General features: G+C 41.0%; 1 protein-coding gene across 26 annotated transcripts in view; it reads left to right on the top strand.

The window, feature by feature from the left end:
- The window catches only part of LOC125775022 (neural-cadherin), a 476,608-nt gene that overhangs the window by 418,490 nt on the left and 34,680 nt on the right, over nt 1-23,438 (top strand). For 22 of the 26 annotated variants that reach the window (XM_049445413.1, XM_049445410.1, XM_049445418.1 and 19 more), the window contains 2 exons: nt 7,556-7,671; nt 9,284-9,448. In XM_049445413.1, the coding sequence (XP_049301370.1) occupies nt 7,556-7,671; nt 9,284-9,448 (281 nt within the window). Of the gene's footprint in view, nt 1-7,555; nt 7,672-9,283; nt 9,449-11,181; nt 11,341-23,438 lie in introns of all 26 variants that reach the window. The other 4 variants (XM_049445426.1, XM_049445424.1, XM_049445425.1 and 1 more) reach the window with 1 other exon arrangement.

Here is a 23,438-nt window from a genome sequence, read left to right as displayed (position 1 = left end):
TTGGTAAGGGTATGTTTTTTTGTTAGTTTTTCTCCCCTTCTTAATCGAGCACACAATCCTCTTTTGCTTGTTGGCAAACGGGAAATGTACTCCCAAAAACCCGGACACCATTTTTTGGGGGAAGAATAGTGAAGTGATGAAACATTGGCTTACAGAAGCCGTATGATCTGTGGCTTCAAACTGGCAAACCCAGCCACAGGCCAGGTGCTTACGCACAATGTACATTTGCTTACGATATCGGTTTGCACCATTCCGTATCTTGCCTGGAACGATAGAATGCAAGTTTCGATCTCTGCACTGGGTAAGCCATTCTGGTCACAGTTGAATCCGTATGAAATCTACCCAACGATCGAACGCAGCTCTTTTGAAATTGAAATCGAATGCAGCAAAAGCCCTGGAAAGGGAAAAGTTTTTCGTATAAACATTGCGTTTTCTTATTGCAGTAAAATGTTTATTACGATTGGCGCCACCAGTGTGTCCCCACAGACGGGAAACCTTTAGCTCCTTGCTGTGTGTGCGTGTTTTTCTGCTACCATCTCTACAGGCGGTTGGTGTGATTGAATTTTTGCGAATGGTTTTTGTGCACCCAAAAATAGCCACTGCCATGGTTCATCAATTTTGCGGTACCAAACAACAGAGCGCTCTCTGCTATCCATGCTGCAAGCGTCTTGGTGCGGCTGGCCAACAGAATGCATTTGTTGACTATTATTTTCACTAAAACCACACCATAAAAAGGGTATAGTAATGCTTCCTTTCTACCGCATTGTTTTCGTCAGCCCAACTAAAATGAATTCTTGTTTGTTTTTTTTTTGTGTTGGAGGTCCTGATATGATGACTGCCAATGTTTTGGGCTGTTGTACACTGCGGCTGCATATGTACACTGCAGTATCAAAAGGCACTACATTGTAGGCTCCAAATCTGACAGTAAGCATTTGACTTCTAGGTGTAGTAAAACCAGTTAGCATCCCTGCACACTTGGAGGCGTGCTTGGCTAGGTAATGAAGGGCAGGCTTTGAATTTAACATGCTTCTAAAAAGTCATTCCCTTTCGAACGTTCTATCTATCTATCTTCGGATGGATATCTTTGTTCAGGTTCCAAACGATCCTCTTTTTTCTCCCCCGGAACGTTTTGAAACTACGCAGAACAAGTCCACCCATGTTAGTGAGCCGAGAAAAAGCTTCTGCCCTTTAAATTGCCTTATGTAGCCGGGAAACAAAAAAAACATCCTGTTGGAACGTATTTTTCGTCCTCTGGTTCATATTGGAGATGGTGAAACAAAATACAAAAACAATTTCTCAAGTTTTCCCGAAAAACCCACACACATATATGTGCTCCATGTGTTCTCCGCCTGTGTATACTGGAGTCACAGTACTTGTCGTTTTTTTGTTTCATGTGCGAAATATGTGGAAAAAACGTAACACAGTTTCGTTCGCTTTTTGGTATCTGAGTAGCATAAAACAAAAGCTCTCAGCTGTACCGGAGCAGAGCTCATGGCTCGGTGGACGCCAACCGCGGAAGGCGAGAGATAGCAGAGCTTATGAATTTTAATAACGCCAGGCCATTCTAAATTTATTAAAATATCACCATGCAATAAGCACAGAGCACGGGCTTTCACAGTTTTCTGGATGTGATGAAACGGTGGGACAACTCTTTACCCTCTCGCTGTTTACTGCGTCGTTGCATGCGTGACTGTTGAACTTTTTTTGGCTTTTCCGAAGTCGCTGGGCTGGGAAAATACTCAAGAAACATATTTGTGTGTTCTTCTTTTTTTGCATTGTGTTGAAAATAAAAAACAAATTAATAATTGTTTTAAACAATTTCCTTTTTCGTGATACGATGTTTTATCAAACTGTGAATAAATATTAACATTCATCAAAAAATGTTCCAGTTCACAATTTTTAATATTGTGGTGTTTTATATTTGTTTTCTTTTATCATTGCTATTTTATTCACAATAAAACAATAAATATTAAAAGAGAAAATAATGTTTTCATTAACCTCGCTGTTAAAGTCACATTCATCATACCTGAATGGATACCCGACATGAATGAACCTGAACATGAAGTAGATTATCTTCCTCAGGTCACCCACGCGTTGTGATACCGCTCTCATTACGTTAAACAAATCCTGTCAAAAGCGAGAAAAGTGCTGTTTTTCCTTGATCGAAAAGGAGTAGTTGTACCGAAAGCTTTTTTTTCGCCCCCATTGCATAATTTATGAATTTTACTGCAAACCACTAGAGTGTTGTGAGAGCACGTTGACTTCTTGAATGGAGTGGCAGTGGCTATTTTTATGCTTCATTTTCTCGTTTGATGGCAAAACGAGGAAAAACTGTTTATGCTCGGCAGCTATGAAGCTTTTTTTGTTGCGAAAGTTAAACGAGTTGTGCTTCAACTTGAACTACAAAAAAAAAACAAAGGGAAGAACAAGTAGATTAAGGGCAACAAAAAAAACAGATGAAGTCTGAAAAATGCTTGTTAGATAGATAATACCGTTCATTCACTTTTTCATTCAAGAACACGGTTAGTTATGAAAGTGATATGCCTACAAAGTGAATACTATCTGAAGGCTTATTTTGTTTGAGCTTTTTAATTTCATTCATTTTGATGGGTTTTCATTTCATCGGATCTGTTTTAAACAATTAAATTCTCAGTAAAATATTTCTGTTGAAACATATTTTTCCTAGAAAGGATTTTAAATTGAACTACAGCCTACATGCTTTAGTTTGCGTTTCGTTCAACTCGTTTAGGATTAATTGATAAATTCCTTTTTCCTATTTTAACCTTCATTTCATTTGATGAGCTGCTGGTTTTTTTTATACTTCTTCCAATTCTTTCCCTCCGTTTCATCATGTTTTGTGAAAACTGCCGTCATGGAAAAAAAAGTTTCCCTTGATGGCATTAATTTCGAACCAGCGAAACCGGAAAACAGCATCCCGGCTCAGTTCAATTTGTTATTTTAATTGCCTTATTAAATTAACCGGAACGATCTTGTTTACAACTTTTGACTCTCGCTCACCGACTGCTGACTAATTTCCGAGAGGTTTTTTTTCTATGTCTTTTTTTGTAACCCCCTGCTGAGTTCAAACGATGGTGGCTCCCATACCTCGCTTTGGTGCTTACCACTTGCCCGCGAAATCGTGAAAAATATTCGTGTGTTTACTTTCCAAAAACCCAAAAATGCCATCGAAACAACTTCATCAATGTAACTTCTCAGTTTCAGTATGTTTTTTGTCACATTTTATCGCTTTTTCTCGTGTTTTTCTCCCCCCGTGACCTTTGGCATCACCACACGAAACACCCTAAAAAATCTTTCACATGATGGACCTTGGTTGGTTTCCGGGTTGGTTTCGGTTATTTTCCGGTTCCCAAACTCATCGGAAACATAACGTCCCTATGTTTTCTTCTTTGTCGATGTATCCCATGGTGTGTGGTGTGTGGCCACAAGAAGCGTAAACTTTAGACCTCTCGCTGGCCGGTTCCAGGCCGGAGCGAAATAAATCGTACGAAATGAAATAGAACAAACGACGAAAGCACACGCTCCCGGCATGGTGAACATGCGAGTTATAGTGCATACTGAAGAAGAAGACGAAAAAAAAAACATGGCTGAAATAGTGTCGGCTCGGGTTCCGTGACAGTTTCTTCTTCATGTGCGCGTCGTCTCGAATTTTTGCCGACTTTCCCATTCTTCATAAAGGGCACTCGAGTTGCAGTAAATTTCATGCCTTTTCCGCAGAGTGGCACTTTGGGCATAGGAAGCTGCTTTTGGTTGGCGGCTTTGGTAGTTTGTTTTACTTTTTATTTTCCTACACTCCAGCAGCTAGTCGAGTATCGATCACCGTAACGAAGAAGGTTGAAAGGGTGGCGTACAACTTCTCGCCACCAGTAGCTAAGGTCCAGGGATGGAACCAGAAGCGACTCACCACTGGTTCCGGTAGACGTCCCGGTTGAATGATGAACGAGTTTAATTTCGGTTGGACAAATTTTGTGCAGCACAAACCCGTTTGAAAGATCAACCGGGTAGATCGCGCGGGCGGGTGTTGATAAATACCCTTTTTCGGTAGTATCAGCCACGGTTATAGACCCTTCGGTTGTAAGAGCAATTTGTTTATTTTTTATGCTTTCATGCATCTCTTGGCACCAAAGTTTTGGAGGGCGTCCTTTTTCGTGGTTTCGTTACCATTTTCTCTGATTTTCCGCCCCTATTTTACGACAGTTGCGGGCGGGTACGTACAATGAACTGGAAAATTATCTCACCAACAGAAGTGGAAACTGTAAACAAGTATCCATTAGTAAGCGTGATCGAATCGATGGTAGGCTTCTCTGAAGGTGGGTGAAATGCTAGGAAATGGCGTAATAAATAACGCCAACTTAAAACTCGCTCTTTGCGGGTGGAAAACGATAACCACAAGCTTAATTTTGAGATGCTTTCCGCGTTTTTGCAATGAAGTTCTTGCTTCTCGTGATGTGATGGAGATTGATAATGTGTAGTTTTGTTCGTTAAGATCTCTTAAAGATCATCATTAGACAAACATGGGTACCGAAAGTTTTGTTCCATGATGTTCCGGATGCGGGATGTCAGTTCAAACAACATGCAAAACATGGTTTGATAGAAATGCAATAAATTTCCATGCGGAGCGCATCTTACTGCACACAAAGGAGGTTGGGCTAATTGAAATTAATTTTAGTATCTTTCAAAGAAGCAACCTCATCGAACAATGAGCGTCCTTGGTGACGTGTTTCATATCAACTTGTTTCGACGAACCGTGTGCGTGTGTGTCGACCGTCGCCATGGATCGCAAAATGGATGAGCTTTCTTTTCGTCATCACTCTTCCGGTTTCGAAGTACGCGGTTAAAAGGGATACAGGACACGGTGCACCATAATCAGGTCACTCCCTTTGGTGAGCATTGTGCCCGAGTTGCCAGTCGAGCGGGACGATGCATCACACAAAACCCCTTTCCAAAGAAGCCGTGCCACGTTTATGTCAGTTCATTGTCTGCTGCTGTGCGTGCACGACCGTACCACGGAACGATGATAACGATGCACACGATGAGCTTCGGCGAAGCATAAATGTCAACAATAATTTATCTGACAACACCGTCCTACACAACCGGGTTTTTCGTCACCAAAAGGAAATGTCCGCCAAACATTTTGGTAACGAACGAATCCGGGGAAACGTCGCCATTCGGATGAAATGGCACCAGTATCAGCAAACATTGTTTCATTCGCGTGTTCCGTTGGGAGCACACTGCAACAGCGAACTCAACGAACTATTAAAACGATTCCAAGGCGATCCAATTCCCTACCAACGGGAAGCGTAACGCATCACGCAAACTTTCCTGAATGTTCCCGATTTTGCCTGTGGTCTTCCGTCATAAATTGGTGTTGATAGTTTGGCTGGTGAATTCAAACGCATCTTCAAAGCTCTTCCTCGCTTTGTGTGCAGTTGGGCGTATTATCTGTACCGTAGTTCTTCAAAATTATTCTATACTCACTAAAAATTTTGACCAAACCAAACAAAAAAAGCGAATATCCGAGTTATGTGAAAGTTCATATTTTGGTTGTTCATTTATTCTCCTTATTTCTGTGAGCACCCCAAACTACGATGGTGCTCAGTTTTTGGCTTGAGGTTTAGCTTAGTTCACGGCACGGAGTATATATGGAACTGGCCTTTTTTATGTTCAGAGTTGACTTTTTGTTCAACCACGAAACTACCGTGTCTAGGGGGATACAAACCAGTAGCAACCGTTCAACACCGGTTTATAATAAACAACAGCCATGGCATTTCGTATTTGGTTAGCATTATCTCCAAATTTGTTTTACCCTTTTATCTATTTGCACCGCAACAGTAATTTTCATTTCCGGGCAAAAAGGGATCAGTGCTGGGGCGCATATGTATGCCGTGTGCTATTGTTACGTACTTTATGTTTGCATCCGTCGCACAAGTGCCTAACAATCGCCCTCCCCCGAAAGGTCTTTCGGTTAAAAATTTTAGCGCCAAAAGCGATATTTTTGTTTTTTTGTTTTGTTTTGCACCAATATTGTGGCCATTTTTTCCTGGTTCTCTATTTCATTTAATTTTTTCATGATATGTGTTTCTGTAAAGCGTTTTTTTTGGTTTTCTCATATCAGTTTGGTATTTATTTTTTTCATTGTTTAAAAAAATACATTTGGATAGGACAAATAAAAAACACAGTACGAAAAATATATCAAACAGTTCTCCGTAACGTATTGTCATGTGCAGTACGTTTGTGTATTGAAATTGAAAAATAACATATGCTCTCTTGATAGGATCGCGCAACTTTTTGGCATACTATTTTGTGGCTGGGAAACATGGATCAAACAGTTTTCCTTTTTTTACAAACAAATTCTTACGGGGCAAACGGGGGTGAGATCGTCACGTTTTGAGCAGGGTTTTTGGGGGTTCGTTCCCCGGGTAAGGTGAACTTTCCCAATTGGCACACGCTTGCATCCGCTTATCGTTTCAAACGAGGAAAACCAAGAATTGACTGTCGAGTGCTGTTAGAGAACACGTAATCCTCCGTTTACCTTTTTTTGATGGGGAAAACTTTAACCTGGCGGTTGGGTGTGTTTCTGTCAGCTTTAATAGCGTTTAACATACTTTGACACTTTAATCCACCAGTTATTGCGTGGTGATTTTGGGCATTCCGTTCGAGAAACAAGATGATGTGATTATTTGCATCGTTGTAGTGTGAGCAAAGGGAAGAAAAAAGTACATGAAATATACTGCTTGTTGTAAAATTGACAACTCGTCAGTAGCATAATGTAGCGCCTGAAATCCAGGACCTGCACCAGCAGCAGTTGTAGTATTTGTTTTTCCCTTTGATGTTTGAGTATGTCTGCAAAGTGTCAACGTAGGCAAAAGGTGAAGTAAAGTTGGTTTGTGTTCACCCATACGCTTCTGTAACGATTACCTGGTTGGAAGCATTATGTTTAACCATACCACCATGAATAGTAGACATTTTACTGGAAGCCCCAACTTATGGTTCGACTTTCTCGATGTTCATTTCCCTGACAGGGTTTCCCGTAAAGAAGGGATATTTGATTCTCTCCAGAACATAATTTTGTTTATATTTAAATTGTCATTTTACATCAGCATTTTTATTGTACTTTATAGGCAGTATTAAAAAGGACCTTGTTTGAAATGTGTTTAGAAAGCTTCACATATCTCAAGAGTATTTTGTTACAAAGCAAACATTATAGAAATCCTTGGTGAAAACATTCCTGGACGATTCGTTTGATTTTGACAAACATGTAAAAAAATATTAATAAAAATCGGAATTCTCACACTTGTGTCACTGTCTCACTATATGTGTCAGTATAAGCGTACAAGAATGAACACGTGATAACCTGACAAATATGAGAGTCACACATATTGAGCGATCACAAGGAGTTTTCCCGGGTTCTTCTAAACTGTTGTCTCCATTGCATAACCTGCGAACCGATAACATAAACTATTACCTTGCTTTCACCTGATGTTTAACACGTTCTTCTTTCCATTTTCTTTCCCCAAAAAAAAACCTTCTCCAACAGCGTCGCGTATTCGATATGAGATCACGAGCGGTAACATAGGCGGTGCCTTCGCCGTCAAGAACATGACGGGCGCTATCTACGTAGCCGGCGCCCTAGACTACGAGACGAGAAAACGAGTAAGTACAAACGGGATACTGCAACACTTTCCTAACTGCGGCACATGTTTTATGCACACATTCCTCTGTCTAGCGAAACAAAAAAAAAAGAACGCAGCTTCGCGCTTAGCGTACGAGCCACCAGGCGTCTCCATCGTTCGTGGTGAAAATGTACAACGGGTACACAAACACACGCCGATATGAGTGTGGTGAAAACACAAACTCCCTGACATGGAATTATTTTTATTCGAAATTTTATTGCAACAGTTTATGGATAAACACGGTGCTGTATGAAACCGACGTACACATAAGTGGTGCCATGAGTGCGTTTCTATTTGTTTATGCGTTTGTTGGTTTTCACATGTTTCGTTCTTTCTTTCTTTTTTCGTGCAATTTTTCACCTACCCCTACACCCACACAAACGTTCCGTAATGTCCATTGCTCGTACAATGTGCATCGATTTACGTTATCCACACCTATCGGTTCGATCGGCTGGGCCGAACGTTGTACCACACAACTGTTCGATCGGTGTGCACTTTTATATCATCACTTATTCTTCCCAACGGGGTGACAGCAACGAAGAAGGAAAGAAAGAATAAAAATACACACGAGGAAAAAATCGACACGACGCAGCAAAAATCAAATGGATAGATTTATTATTTTTACGTGCCTTCCGGTACGGAAGCGTACACGCATACATATCGTCGCGCCAGTACAATTTCTACAAAAGTGATGGTAGAAAGCCAAATAACTGGAGCTACAAAAAAAACCTTGAACGAGAAAGAAATGGTTAATTCTTCATGGTATAAATATATTGTACCACACTCAATAACAGACATTACCATTTCGATCGTTTTGCGCATCGTTTGCATAGCGATGTGCTGCAGCAGTGATTAATCGCAACAATGATGTGGGGAAAATTTATGCCATATGAAAACGATCGAGTTATTGCGATTGAAAACTAAATGTCCTTTGCTGCATGTGGAAATAAGATTGGAGCTTTTTTTTTTAATTGTGACACAAATGTACTGAGCCAATCCAAACGATGGGCGATGTACGGACACCATTATTGTTGGGTTAAGCAGTCGATTGGAAGCAATCCTGCTATGAATTGACATGAAATAACTTTCCTACGGTGTATTTCCACATCCTGTGGAGACGTTTTTGGGAGGACAAAGTTAACCGTGCTCCAGATTGTTTCATTTCCCACTTGTAAGCAAGTAACTGGCATATGGATATTGTTTATGAGAGAAATGTCTTCCACTCTTTTGCGATTTATTTTCGTACCAATACATGGCATCTTTGTACACAGATTGATGGTGAAAGTTCCAACCCATGCTGGCTAAACTTCCTTCCCCATCGAGATAATAGCTTAACACAGCGGTGGTCAATGGCTTTTCTAATCCATCCCGAACATGTCGTCCCCCGAGTTTAGGTTATGTTTCGATATCCAGCCAAACGGTATATTGATCCGCTAAGGATTTATGTCGCATAACCCCTTGGAAGGACGTATCGTTGACGGATTGGGAATCCCGTCGAAACCGAAAGCGGACTGCAGCATTTATTACCCGACACAACCATTAATCCCGTTCTATCTCTTCCTATACTTGAACGCTTTCCGCACACGCTCCAGTATGAACTTCGTCTCGCAGCATCGGATAACCTGAAGGAGAACTACACCACCGTCGTGATACACGTAAAGGACGTCAACGATAATCCGCCCGTTTTCGAGCGGCCAACGTACCGTACGCAGATTACGGAGGAGGACGATCGAAACCTTCCGAAACGTGTGCTGCAGGTCGAACATACAATTTCGTACAAAAGTCTCATTTGTTTTTTGTTTTGTTTTCCTGCATCATTCCTACTGTGTCCTCATTTACCTACAACAGCATAAAGTTCGTCTTGATTTGGCAAATTTCATTCACCCTGCCCGTAACGAGTGTTCAATTATTTTTTTTATCCGTATTGTAGAAGTTGTTTTTAAAGTGCTTGTTTAAACATTTAAATTAATTCTTTATTACAACATGATAAGCTAACAGATTTACCAAATTCCTAAAATTTTTCAGAAATTTCACAAGTTTGTACTTTCGAGACCCAGATATCTTCAGAGCCCCAGAATCCTTTAAACATCACCAAAGAAGCAAACAACATGGATAAACAATATTATATTCTATATTTTGTAGTTAAAAGTATAACTTAATGTTCAGTGTATATCCTTCGAATTCTCCATTGATGGCGTAGGATAATTAATGTTTTACAGGTGTACGTTTACAAGTTCACAGTGGCAATATTTAATGTACCGGCAGTGTTTGTAGGCAGATCTTAAAACATCGCATAATGCGATTACCTTTTGGTGGGTTTAATCTACCCACCATCACTACGGGCTAACCCAAAAACCCCCCCACACACACACCATATGTTTCGCTAATGTTTCGAAATCAGATTTACAACTGATTAAATTTTATCACCTAATTTCCATCCCGCCTTTACAACACCTGCGTTTCCCATGGTGCAAGTATTTGCAACTATCACTGCTCCTGCCCGCTGATGATGCCCTTTGCGGTCGCTTCTAAATGGGCTATAAAATTGATAATTCATTTATTTTCCATAACTCATTGATGGCATTCCCCGAGCGACCCGCGCTTCCCGGGGAACTGAACCCGTACTGCACACCAGTTTGTGGTTTTGTTTGCAGCATCGGTGGAAAAACAGCCTCAGAACCGAACTACGGTCAACCGATCCTGGTGGTTTTGCCAGTTTTCAATCGGTGCTATGAAAGCCCGCTGGTTCGCAGCTATTTATGCGTTGGAACAAGGTTGTGTCCGGACAACGGGGGAGTTCGGTAGAATTTATGAACCTTCTTTCCGGGCGTACCGACGCAGCCGATAGTTGACGAGATATTACGGGGCTGTATTGCAGGATGTTCGCTGATGCCCAATGTCGAAGTTTTCCCACCGCAAATCAAACAGCAAGTAATCGTAAATATTTCACCATTGTGGTGCTCCGGCAAATCTTTCCCAACCAGAAGGTAGTGTTCCGAAGGTGTGGTGTGTCCTGTGAAACGTAAATTACCATCTCTCGCGCTTTTGGGTGAGTTCGCGCTTACGCCACTGTTGTTCCAGCCGGGCACAGTTGCCCACAGTGTGTGCCACGGTTTTCTGTGGTTTTTGGAACCAGATGGGCAGATCGGCTTACAACTTGTTGAATAATGTATGCCGCCCGCCGGTTTTCAACCGGTAAGTGATAGGCTACTTCATTCTCGGCAGGTTTTTCCTGGTACATCGATCCCGCGGCGGTATCGTACGATGCTCTATATTCTATTCGCACTTACCGTTACAGTTTCATCGCCGTTCGGCGACTTAATCGGATCACGCAAAGTTGAAACCCGGGCGCATCTTTCTCTCGCGCCGTATGCAAAACATGCGCTGTGAAACGTGCAACAAACCGTGAACTAATTGCAACATGGTGTATCCACCGTTCTTTTCTCTTTCCTGCACTACGCCAAAACATGTACCATCCCTTCACATCCAGTACCATCTGACGCTGGTCGCTTCCGATAGTTTGAACGAAAACGAAACGATCATTGTGATCAATGTTAAGGACGTGAACGATATGCCACCGAGCTTCCCGCAGCAGGTCTACGAGCGCACGATGGATGAGGAGCTGGCCGTACCGTTTCCGATTATGCAGGTTGTTCCCTAGTTCCTTTGCTGCCGGTAGCCGGTAGCTCACGGGCGTTGTAGGGTGATGGTGGTGCTAATAGTAACTGCTTTTGATGGTGATGGTGTCCTGTGGAAATTTCTGTGCGGTATTGGGGTGTTTCAGCTTGCTTGCCTTACTTATCGATTCCTTGCTGTTCGCTTTGCCACAAAAGCCTCTAGCCTCGAGTATTCGCGTTATAGACGACGAACATTAATCCATCCATCAAAGTGGTACGGAATCGGATCGAAACTTACAATAACTTCCAATATTATCCCTCTGCAAACGCAACTCGACGTTCACTGTTCACGTCGTACCGCAGCTTTCCTTTAACAATAACCTCACGAGAGATGGCTCACGGTGCTATTGCAGTGGGTATTGTGGGAAGCATGTTAATCGACTTGACAGTTGGCGTAAATCGACTTCTCCCATTACGGCCTTATCGCTCGGTAACACCTACAGCACGAAATCGGACCCGATCCGGTCAAGCCTGAAGCTTGGTTGCTTGGGACAACGATAAGGCCCTCAATGGTGTTGGTGGTGGTTTTTCTGCACAAACGCTTTCCATATTACTAACCTTCATTGTCGCATAAAATATTCGTCCCTTGGTGATGCTTCATAAAAAAGGAACGCGAAAAGTCAACGCAATTTATGCTGCTCAATCACTGTGAAAACTATTGTATGAGTTATATAAACCGTTGGCGTTTCTTAATCCAGTTTTGCTAGCCTTAACGCTAGCTAGTTGATATCCTTTAATCTTTTTTTTCATTTTGTATTAATTCTTTTCCGTACACATACCAAAGCTCTCGTCGTTGAACCAAAATCCACACAGGTTGTGATGAGTAGGATGATCACTCCCCGGTACCTGGTAGCATTCCGACCCAGTATTAAATATGAAGCAAACACCGGAGTGTGGGATTAATTAAATTTTATTTGCTTTATACGCTACCGAAATCGTTCCCCGTACGCATTGTGGAAAATTCTTTGTTCTCGGCTGTCATTGTTTTAATTGTGTGCATGTGTGTGATGACACTGATGCCGCCGGCAGGGTAGGCACTGTTCAGTAATTGGGTATACCAAGAACCATTCTATCCGGTTCGTGGTATTTTCCCATTTTGTTTTTGTGTACATTTTCAACAGAAATCATCACTGTTTTGCGGAACAACAACTTACTGCGAAGGCGTTGGAGCACTGTTTTGGTTGTTGAAAACTATTTTCGGTCCCTAAACAACTGTACATTTATGGTTGATTTTTCAAACCTTGGTATAATGTGTAACATTGTTCTCAGTTCTATTCCAGGAAGGTTTACATTATGCTTTGTTGATATGTTTACTTTTAACCGAAGGAAGGCTGTTTTTACTGAGAGTGGCATACGATTCAATTGTGAATCTTTTATTTAATTTGCTTCGAAATTTACAATACACTTGCACACATTGGATAATGCTTCATTTTGCTTCAAAGATAAAAAAACGATGGATTAAAATTAAGTTCAAAAACCGAAGTAAAACCAACCGAAGGAATTATTTTTAATAAGTAAATCTCATTCCTGCAAAGTAAAAGGAGGAAATGCCTTGTGATTACAATTCAGCATTTTGAGGCTTCACAATACGGCTATCTGCCGTAATAATTAATCATAAATAAATAAAATAAATAAATAAATCTCATTCCTATTGAAGTAATCGCTGAGCATTTATCAAAGCTAAAAAGCTCACTTGTATTAAAGTTTTTGTTTAAGATATTCCTATACCTCAAATTGGTTGAGCTCCGTTGAGCTCTTGTAGACTACAAAAATGATTAGTTTCCCTTAGAATCTGCTACTATTGAGTTCTCAGGACAAATAATGAATTTCTGCTTCTTGTCTTGTCTTACAGTATGGAGTTGTTCAAACACCTGATCTTGGTATAGAATACCGATGCTTAATTGAATGTTTTAAGGCAATTTTCTCTCCAACATAACTGGAAGAATCATTTGCTAGAGTAGAATTTGTTTTTCAACATACTTCTGCTTTATGTCACATTCAAGATAATTACTTTAAAATATCAGAATTCTATCTTGGAGTCGTTGAAGTCTAATCTTAGTGATGGTGCGTTGATCTTAGTGATCTTAGTGATGAGAAACTTCTAATAGTGAACTTCTGCAACGAAATTCAAATATTTCTCCATTCTTCTCATTACTCCTCCTTTTTTCTTCTACTGTTTTTCATTATTTGTACTTTAATGTGATGATTTTGATGGAAAAGAAAAGTGCCAGTACCTTGGTAAGTTTATTTGCTTTTCCAATGTCACCACAGAGACTCGAACATTGCATCAAATTTGAATGATCGAATTGGAGTGGATTTTATTTTGCACATTCCGTTGCTCAATCAAAAGGTTCCACACCATACATGCTGTCAATCAGCAGCAAGTTCAGGTGACTAACTTTTCATTCGATTTTACACTTTGACAAGAGCGCGGTACTAAAGGCAAGACCCGAACGAAGTGTAACGGAGAGCGGATGGGCAGCAATGCTAGGAAGAGGAAATTGCATCTCTGGCCGTCACCGGCACCAGTGCGAATGGAGTGACATTTAAAAGGCACCCGGTGACAGACTGCATCGGTGAAATAAGGCTCCGAAGAAATGCATGATCCCGCAGCTGTAAGGTCTTGAGAAATCGCGCATTTCCTTTTTGCGTTTCCTTTGCAACGGTTGGATCTAATGCTAAAGAAGGAAAAATCCTCGTTTTTTTTTTGCATATCTTACCCACAACGACATATGGGCGTTCGAGTTGAAAATTCAATTATCTGCTGCTGAAAATTGAATCTTACCTTTGTGTGAGAGAGCTTCAGCTTTGACGTTCCGTGTACGCGGGAGTCGGCATTCGTTACATCGTCATGCTCCGTTTCAGTTGCGTCGCGAGTTACCTAACGAAAACACATTCCACCCAAAAGCACAGATGACATTCCTTCGCAAGCGGTGTATTCCATCATATTTGGAAATCCCGTTTTGCTGTCTGATCTTTCATTTGCTACCGGTTTGTTGAATGGAATGTGTCACGAATCGGGTAGCTCGTTGAAACGTTTGTCTGTGTGTGTGTGTGTTTTTTTAGGAAAAGCAAAACAAATCAATCCACTCAACATTAAAACGAAAATGCCATCACATTGCTCACTGTGCAATGATGGTAAAAGCTGCTCCCGAATAAAAGCAAAGAAAAATGTGTTTCATCCGGGAATTAATTCGATATTTATGCCAAGGACAAACGAAACAAAACCTCTGGTCTGGTGGTCCTGGTTCATGGTAACGAATAAGCATTCCTGGAAACGTTTTGTCCTAGCATTCGCTGTACTCCTTGCTGCTTCCACCGAGGATTACGTTTCTATTGCTTGCGGTTGTGCATGGGAAATGTAGCACAAAAACTGGAAAGGAAACAAAAAAAGCTCACTCCGGTCCATTTCCGATTGAATCGTCTTTCGACGTCGATGTTTTCCGGTGGCGTCCCTCACCCCCCTCCGGGGAGTGCCGGCAAAAAGTTGTGACCGTGCTAGAAGCAAAATTAGTGGAAAACAAGACAAGACACATAACGTAACGCAAAAAAAGAAAAACACATTCAATCTCCCGATACTAACAAGCCGCAAGCCACATGCAATAGTTGCTTGTCCAACCGAGAAGCGAAAAACGAATTTTCTTTATCAAATCAACCATGCTCCAACGTTTCCATGGCTTTTTGGATTGGATGGATGTGTGTGTGTTTATTTTTTTTGTGTATGTTTTTGTGTTTGTGTACTCCTGTCTCCTTCTGTCCTTCTATTTCACATCTGTTTCTTGTCCCTTGGACTATGTCGCTTGAAATTCGACTTGATGGTTTTATTCCTTGTTGGTCAATCTTTCATTATCAAATTGCGTTCATCGGCAATCACGCAAATGAAGCTTCCCATCAAGGGAACGATAGAAATCCTCCTGTTGGAGTGCCAAATTCACATTGTAACGCAAGCGACTGTGTAACAATCATTGCTTCAAATAGGAATAAAATTGTCACCAAATGGATACGATAATTGTGCGTTCGTCCATTTCGGTGCAAATTTCAAATATTTGAATTAAAACAGACAGGCTGGTTTTGCACGCGAATGTACTTCCGGACTAATGGCATGTACTTTAATTGTAATTCGGTATTATCTTGCACACATCACGCGTTTAGCTTACCGTTTGAATCCGTGATAATATACAAAACTTAAGCTCCAAAGTGAACGGTTTCGTTGCCAAAACGCGTCAAATGTCCTTTCGGCACATCCTTTCCTCTTCATATTGTCCCTGTGTGCGCTTATGGTAACGCACATTTTTTCCCTTTATTTCTATACATTTAAGCTCGATTATGGTGCCTATTTTCGTTTCTTTTTCGAGTTACCAACCATCAGAATTAAACAGCGCACACGATTCACATTCCAATTTAGCGAATCCGAAATGACATTTTCCCCCATTTTTTATGCGAGTACTTAACCAAATTTCCATGAATACTCCATTCACCATCATGTGCGTGTAAAACTCTCGGCTGAGCCAGATTTAAGCGCCCTAAAACCCATAACACTGAGGGTGTGTGTGCGTGCTGCTAATGGATATTAAAGAGTATGCGTAATGCACAATGGCACTTGCGTGTCGATGCTAGCGATAATCGGTCGCAAGCGATCGTTGTTTAAATTCGTCACAAAAGCACTTGTGATGTAATCTTGTTTCTTTTTCTGTTCCTTCTGGTACGTTACCATTCGATAAGGGATCTCGCTCTATACGCGTCGAGAAAAACGCTAAGTAGCCAATAACTTTAAACGATACCATTTTGCGGAACGGGACAGCAATTTCGTATTTCCATCTTATACGCGGAAAAGACCAAGAACTAAGTTTTTGAATGTGAAGCTCTTCCAAGGCAAAAGCAAACAAAAAAAATCACTTCTACATTATTTTTATGCCACACGGCGAATTTTCTTTAGAACTTCAAAGAACTCGACAGTGAAAGTTCAGCCCCCCGTCGTTGGCTGTCTAATGAACGGAAATTAAGTAATTTACCTGTCCATTCCTGTACTCTTCAATGCCACCAATGGCGGACACCGGAAGTTGGGTGAGTTTTAATGATGAGTTCGCTACTGTGACTGGGGTTTTTTTTTTTTTGGCTAGTGCCAGCTCGGAATAACGAATGCGATGCAGCAAAATGACCCGTGGCAAGACGGTAAAAGACATGTCCGTGCTGCGCTGGTTGGGTAAAGCAGGACAAAAACAAGGAAAGCAAGAGTCACAGCAGCAGTAGCAGCGACAGGGTGTAAAAATTGTATCTCATTTCTTAGCTTTTTCTTCCCACCATGTCCTAAAGCCAGATGAAACAGGGAAAGGGGATAGAAATGTTACCATCTATCTTCCTTTGCAACCGATCACTGTGTTCACTGTTCGTTGAACGACATACCAAAAGGAAAAAATTAGAACCACTGCAAAGGAAAAGCATTCCAACTTTCCAAATTCAATTAAAATCTCGTTAGAACAATTTGTTCTAGGCAACAGTTTTGTCCATTTTCATGCCATTTCTTTTTTCTTTCTTTTTCCTGTTCCAATTTTCTTGTTGCGTTTTTGTTTCTCTATTTTATATTTAATTCTCTCCTTCTCACACAACTAGCAACATTTTCTATGTATTTTTTTAACTTTCCCCTCACGATCATTTCTTAAAGGTTTTTTTGTGTTTTTCATTCTCCAAACAATGTTCCAATTCTTTTAAGTTTCAATTGAAATTCTATTTCTTTCCTATTCCTATTCTTATTCCACTACATCTCCCAAGCATCAGAAAAATTGCGCACCAAATAGCTACGGGGCTAGTGTGTGCGAACTGTCTGCTTTTACTGCCGCCCTTCCCGTCGGTATTACTTACCCACAGTTTCCGGTGGCCAGCTTCAGCGGTCGTGCAAATGCAGCTACTGTCAGTTTGGTTCATCGCGAGTGAAATTTATGAACATTGCGTTTTGTGCCAGCGAAAAGCGCACGCACATACAAGTGTGGCATTGTGGCAGCTCGATTCGGCTAGGCCACCAACAAAAAATAAAAATAGGGAAGTTGATCTAGTGCAAAACTATTCTAGCGCTTACGTTGTTACGAGGAGTCTGTTGGAGTTTTGGTGTTTTTTTTTTATTTTTGGTCGCTCTTTTCATTCTATTTCCCGGAAGCTGTGTTTTCTATTGCTTTCCGGCACTAACGCAACATGACGAATTGTTGGGTTGAATTCTAAGAAAATTCTGGAGAATGCTCTCTAGACATTGAATCTGTGTGTATGGCCCGGTTTTCTGTGCGAACGTAATCAAACCTTGACGAAAGGACCTCCTGTTTTGATGGATGGACAGTTTTGGTGAATTGGAATGTTATTGTTATTGTATGCTTTGTACCTAGCTTCAGTAGAATATTTCCTGAAAGATACATTCCTAAACATCTGTAAAAGGTAACATCAAAGGTTGTGTTTTTGGTAAAATTTTCACAAACCAATTGCAATAGAGGTCGCACCGGTAAAGGTTAAAAAGAAAAGAAAATGTTACTCCCACGTTATCGTCCTTCGTTGCGTCGGCCACATTAGCAAGGGCTGATTTGGAGGATGGTGAATTATTTATACCACTTTGCTGAATGTAGAAGATAAGCAAACATCAAGACGGGTATGTAAAATTGGCCAGCCAACAAAACAAATGACAAAACCATTCACCTCAACAACTCAGAACTCATTCAAAGCTCCGTACTATATGTATCCATGTTTCGTGTATACGTACGTAAGCAACATAAGATGGATGGTTACCATTACGAGGTTTTCCAAGTGCACGAATGATCAATTGAAGCTTATAGACGTATAGTATACAAAGCTACTGAACAAACTGTCTGTATGATGAAGTACTGGGCTTTTGCCGGATTCCTTCGCAATTGCGAAAACTACCGAAACTTTCCCGTGAGACTACTTGCCGTTTCCGGGTACATGCTTTCAAAAATTTTCGGTATTTTTGGCGATGAGAAATTTTCTACAATCATCAGCACAATTATGACAGCTTTAGGGAAGGCTGTCCAAATCGATTGCTTTTAAACGCTTCGACTGCGGGAAATTGGACGTTCGAAGCATAACTTCACCAGAGTTCTTTACGAGTGGAAAATTGTACATAACAGATTGGTATGCATTCTAAAAAACGGGAAATATGCGGGAAAAAATGAAGACATCTACACTACAAGAAACCCTTCACACAAAAAAGCAAGCTTGCCCCGTATAAACGTTACGTTACTGGCAATAAATCATTTCGCATAAATACGGTGGAAAGAAATCGGAACGTGTCGGAGCATATTTTAGTTGGTACGGTTGATGTGAAAAATAGCTGCAATGGAGTTTTTTTTTCTTCGTATACGGGACAATATTGCAACACTAGTGCCAATTGTGTGTGTGCCCCCCAAAACACCAAACATTATTTAGGTGATTTGTTTGGTCTGCTTCTCCAATGTTTTTTTGTTGCCATTTTTTTCTCTGCATATTTTTTTTTGGCTGTTGACCTTATTGTGCATCATTACCCATCATAGCAGCTTGGCATGTGCATCCGACCGGTGCCAATCTTGCACCCAAAGCTACTCAACCAGAACAACTACGCTAGGTGCTTTTTCGTGTCATCGGGCCCCTGGTACTCTAGCTCTTGCCGTCGACAGTAATCGATGGTCGGTAAAGAATTACCATCCATTTTCAAAGAAAAAACCAATTACCGAAAGCTTTCCACGAACCAAACTTACAAAGGTGTATGTTTGTGTGTGTGTATGTGTTTTGTTTTCCATTTTGTGTTGACGAGCGATAACACCAAAAACTAAACAACACTTTTGCAAACTTCTGACGACGATGATGATGATGATGACGCCGAAGTAGCGCGATAGTAGCGTTTTGTGTAGTGAAAAATCGAATGAGATGCTAAATTACAAAGTTTCGGTACCGTTCAACCGCAACCATTTCGACAGATTTCGTTACAAAACTATAGCCCTTCTGCTATACTTTTCCCCCCCGGGGTCGGCCACATTGAGTAAGGCTTCTTCCATCTTGCTAAGTGAGGAATTTCTTAAAATTCAATATTTCATCCACCTCTTCGCTTTTGTCGTTGTGAGCTTTTATTCGAAAGGTGAGCTTTGCTCATTCAACGGGAAACGCGATGGAAAACGGAACGGATGAAGTGGTATAAGACGTTGATTATCTTCTTGCACAGTCCCGTTTGCTGCCGTCTCCCGGCCACGAAGGAACGCTTTCGAACCTCACACCCACTCTACGTGTCTTAGTTCGCATCGGTTCCTTCCGATAGAGAGACGTCCAAGACGCGAGGTTATCTGTCTGGCTAAGTTATCGTAGATATGAAATATGAAAATTACTTTTCTCACTCCATCGGATCATATCGTGCTTTCGGCCGCCTTTCGGTTAGTTTCACCTGCACCCTGGATACTTGGGGGTTTCTTTTTTTTTCTCTCTAGTTGCATTATCTAACTTTTCCCCAGAAATTGGAAGAACAGCTCGAAAACTCGCTCGTTCGTCTTGGTGGCTCAGCCCTCAGTGAGTGGTTTATTTTCACAGCGCTATTCTTTCAGCCCTTCCAGAAGGAGTTAGCGATCATGATCTTCCTTTGGAAAAAACATACACTTTTAAAGGTTCTTGTCTCGATCTTGACAATACACGGACGAATTTCCCAAGAAACCTCCAGAAATTTAAAGAGCCCAAATAATGAAAATAAATAATTCTAGTATATGCCATTACTTAAAGTGCATGCTACTCTTCAAGGTCTTTTGATGTAAAGTTGTCTACCATAACCTACTAAAAAAGGGACTTGAAGTTTAAAGTTTTAAATTACAATTTCACTTCAATATAGCTTGAAATGTTAAGCTTATGCTGCAAACTAGTGCCGTTTACAAACACCGTTTTGTTTCATCCACAAGTACAATTAAAGTTCGGTTAACAATCATCGAAAAAAGTTCCACGGCGCGAGTGACGCTGAATGATGGAAAATAAATTACGAAAATAATAAAATAGCTCACGGAAATGCTATTCCAACCGTTTGAAACCACCGATGTATTTCAACATCCGGGGACCATCCGGGACGGAAAATTCCCAACCGGAAGTAGTAAATTACATCAGCTATTATCATCCCTCCCCCCCAAAAACTATAAGCAAACCGAAGGGGAATGCTCATAAATTTCCATCACAACGATGATGCAAAAGCTTAATAAATTTGTGCCATCATACAAAACTCATTTCAAAGCATTCCCTTCACATGCCGTTTCTACCCTTTTGGGTTTGTAAAAGCTTTCCCAGCGTTTCGATTCGAATGTAAATACAAAAAAAAAAACGGCAGAAACGATCCTTATTTTTATATCTGAAATCGAATTGGCAAAAACCCATTTGCACTAGGGTACTGTCTACTGGTTGCTACATGTTAATTGCCTTTCGGGTGGAAATATGTTTCGTTACCATTATAAAATGTGTGCACACCCCGGCGGGAGTAGGGTGTACAAATTGAAACAAATCACTAATTTGTAGCAACCCAATCCCGGTCGGCCCATTAGTCAACGGGGGCTTTTTTACACCAACCATCAAGCCAACGGGTCATACCATTGTCTAATTGCATCCAGTGGATAGTTTTGTGTGTTTGATTAAATCGACACGAACATGCTTAATTGCATTAAGCGTATCTGATTCTCTCACTACCCCAAAATCCGGTAGTGGAAACATATTTTCGGCACTATAATGGTGTGTTACCTTTCACACATGTTTTCGGCGAGCCACTCCTAAGTGATGAAAACTTATTTGCTGATTACATTTTCATCTAAATGTACCTTTTTGTATTATCTAGATTAAAACGGAACTGAATGACAGTTTAAAGTTGTAACCTTTTTTTGGTGCAATTTCAAAACATACAAAGTTTGGATGATTTTGTACACAAACATTCATTATCCAAACGTTGATTAAATTTGCCAAATTGTATCACAAACCACCGTTTTACCACAAACAACGGTAAGATCGGAAGGATATTGACGCTGTCTAGCGCGACACGTTGACTGGTGCTCTAAATCCCAGACCCACCGTAAATCAGGTTCCCTGTGTTTGCCGTGCCCAACGCTGTATCGCTACAATCTGACGCAACAAATCTGCTTTGACGTAATTTACACTTAATCGAAAACCGATCAAGCTCGCGTAACGCGTGACCTCACAAAACACGAACCCAAAAAGCTTGAACGATTAATTATCGTCTCTTTCACTTAGTGAGCGTTTTAGGAATCGATGGTTTGATGGAGTCAAGCCAAGAATTTGGTTAACGTGGGCAAAGCGAACGTTATCATGTTGTGCGACCCAGTTGGCCAGATTTGTCGCGATAGTCCACGAAACATTGTGACTTTGTGACGCAACCTTTTCACTCAACCTGGTCATTTATTTGTGAGGCGTTTTATCTGCTGTACTGAAAATATCAAACAAAGGTTATTTATGGCTATTTTTTGTATATCTTTCACATGCTGAAAAACTTAAGATTGATTTTTTTTTAATTCATTTCACATATTTTTAATATTCCTTAGTATCAATTATGTGCAGTTTCTGTTCGAAATTAATAAGATATCAAATGATTATTCAAATAAATTCAAATTAAAGCACACATTGTAAGCTTCTAATTGTCTAGAACCTCCTCACACAATTCTACCGTCACTTGCACACGTCCGGACAGACACAGATTTCGTCACACGGCACACGAAGAAATGAGCCATCTTAGATCCAATTATGACGTGCTTTCATTCGTAAAATTAACTGTGAAGATTGCGAGATTATTCGATTCGACTTCGAGCCCCCAGCACACACCGTAAGCACGCGTAACGGAAGCCAGTGCTAAGCTTCTTAGCACCACCTTTATGCGTAGCTGATCGCATCCGAGTCACGACATAACTTCGATGCAGAAAATGCATCGGTGCCTCGTACACTACACTCTGTTTCCGTCTGATACGTATGCCGCTCATTAGTGTCCCCTTTTGGAGATCCTTTTAATCCTACCGGTATGCAGTTTAGTGTCCATGTTACCTGCAGTACCGAGGATGAAAGATGCGCGCCAACAACCGAGACGCGACAAACTAGTGTCATCAACGGAATCCTTTTGATCCGGGCGCTAATTAAATTCTAATCCATCCAGCTCACACATTAAGGCTGGTCTTTTTTTCGTATGAACGTTTGTGTGTGAAAATGTCAAACGAAAGGTGGGTTTCAAAATATCCGGGCCACACACAGCAACAAGCCTGGTACGCTTGTCGCCACACTTCCGAAAAACACATGTGCGCTCGGTTGCGTGACATCGTGTGGACCACGGTGTATATTGCTTGATGAAATGGTTCTTTAGCATCACCTGCACCACTAGCAAGTAGAAAGCAATGTGCTAAACGCATCGGTGGCTTAAACACGTTTAACAACGACCAACGATAGGGAAGAAACTGGAGACGTTACGTTGGGAAATATGCTTTCATGTCTAGCGAGATGGAATATGTACTACTACAGTTGACATGATGCTTTGTTTGTAGCTTACAAGGGCTCGCTATCCCCACAGGCCAGTGGTTCAATTTCGTCGCTTGTCACTCTACCTAGCTTCAAAGCATTCCCCCATTTAACCGCAATGTCTTGATTAGCGAAATCTAATCATCTTCAATCGGTTTAAGTTCAATCAATAAAAGTACGACCTAGCTATCTAAGCGGTGTTTATGTTGTGCATTGACTGTATCTGTAGGAATTTCTCATGTAAATAATCAAAATTTAATTCATTTAACTCTCCGTACTATTGCGCCTAACGTCGCTGTCCGTCCGTCCGTCTGTTGCTCTGGTGGTGGTTAGCACAACTAACTGAAAGCTTCCTAATGGGAAACGGAAAATCTGTTCGCCTAATCATGTAGCTATTTTATTTTTCTCGAATGCTTTGAATTTTCTATTAGTACTAATCCCCTTTTATCCCGATTTGATTCGTTTCATCCAATTTGCATAAAACATTCCCTCCGCTCACTGTTGCATGTCGTAGATTAAATCTCGGTTAAAAAAATAGTAACTGCCTTACAAGCGGAGTCAAGCTTCTTTC

The sequence above is a fragment of the Anopheles funestus genome, chromosome 2RL (genome assembly GCF_943734845.2).
Source record: "Anopheles funestus chromosome 2RL, idAnoFuneDA-416_04, whole genome shotgun sequence".
NCBI lineage: Eukaryota > Metazoa > Arthropoda > Insecta > Diptera > Culicidae > Anopheles > Anopheles funestus.
The sequence above is the reverse complement of the archived record's forward strand: the minus strand, read 5'-3'. Positions and strand labels throughout refer to the sequence as shown.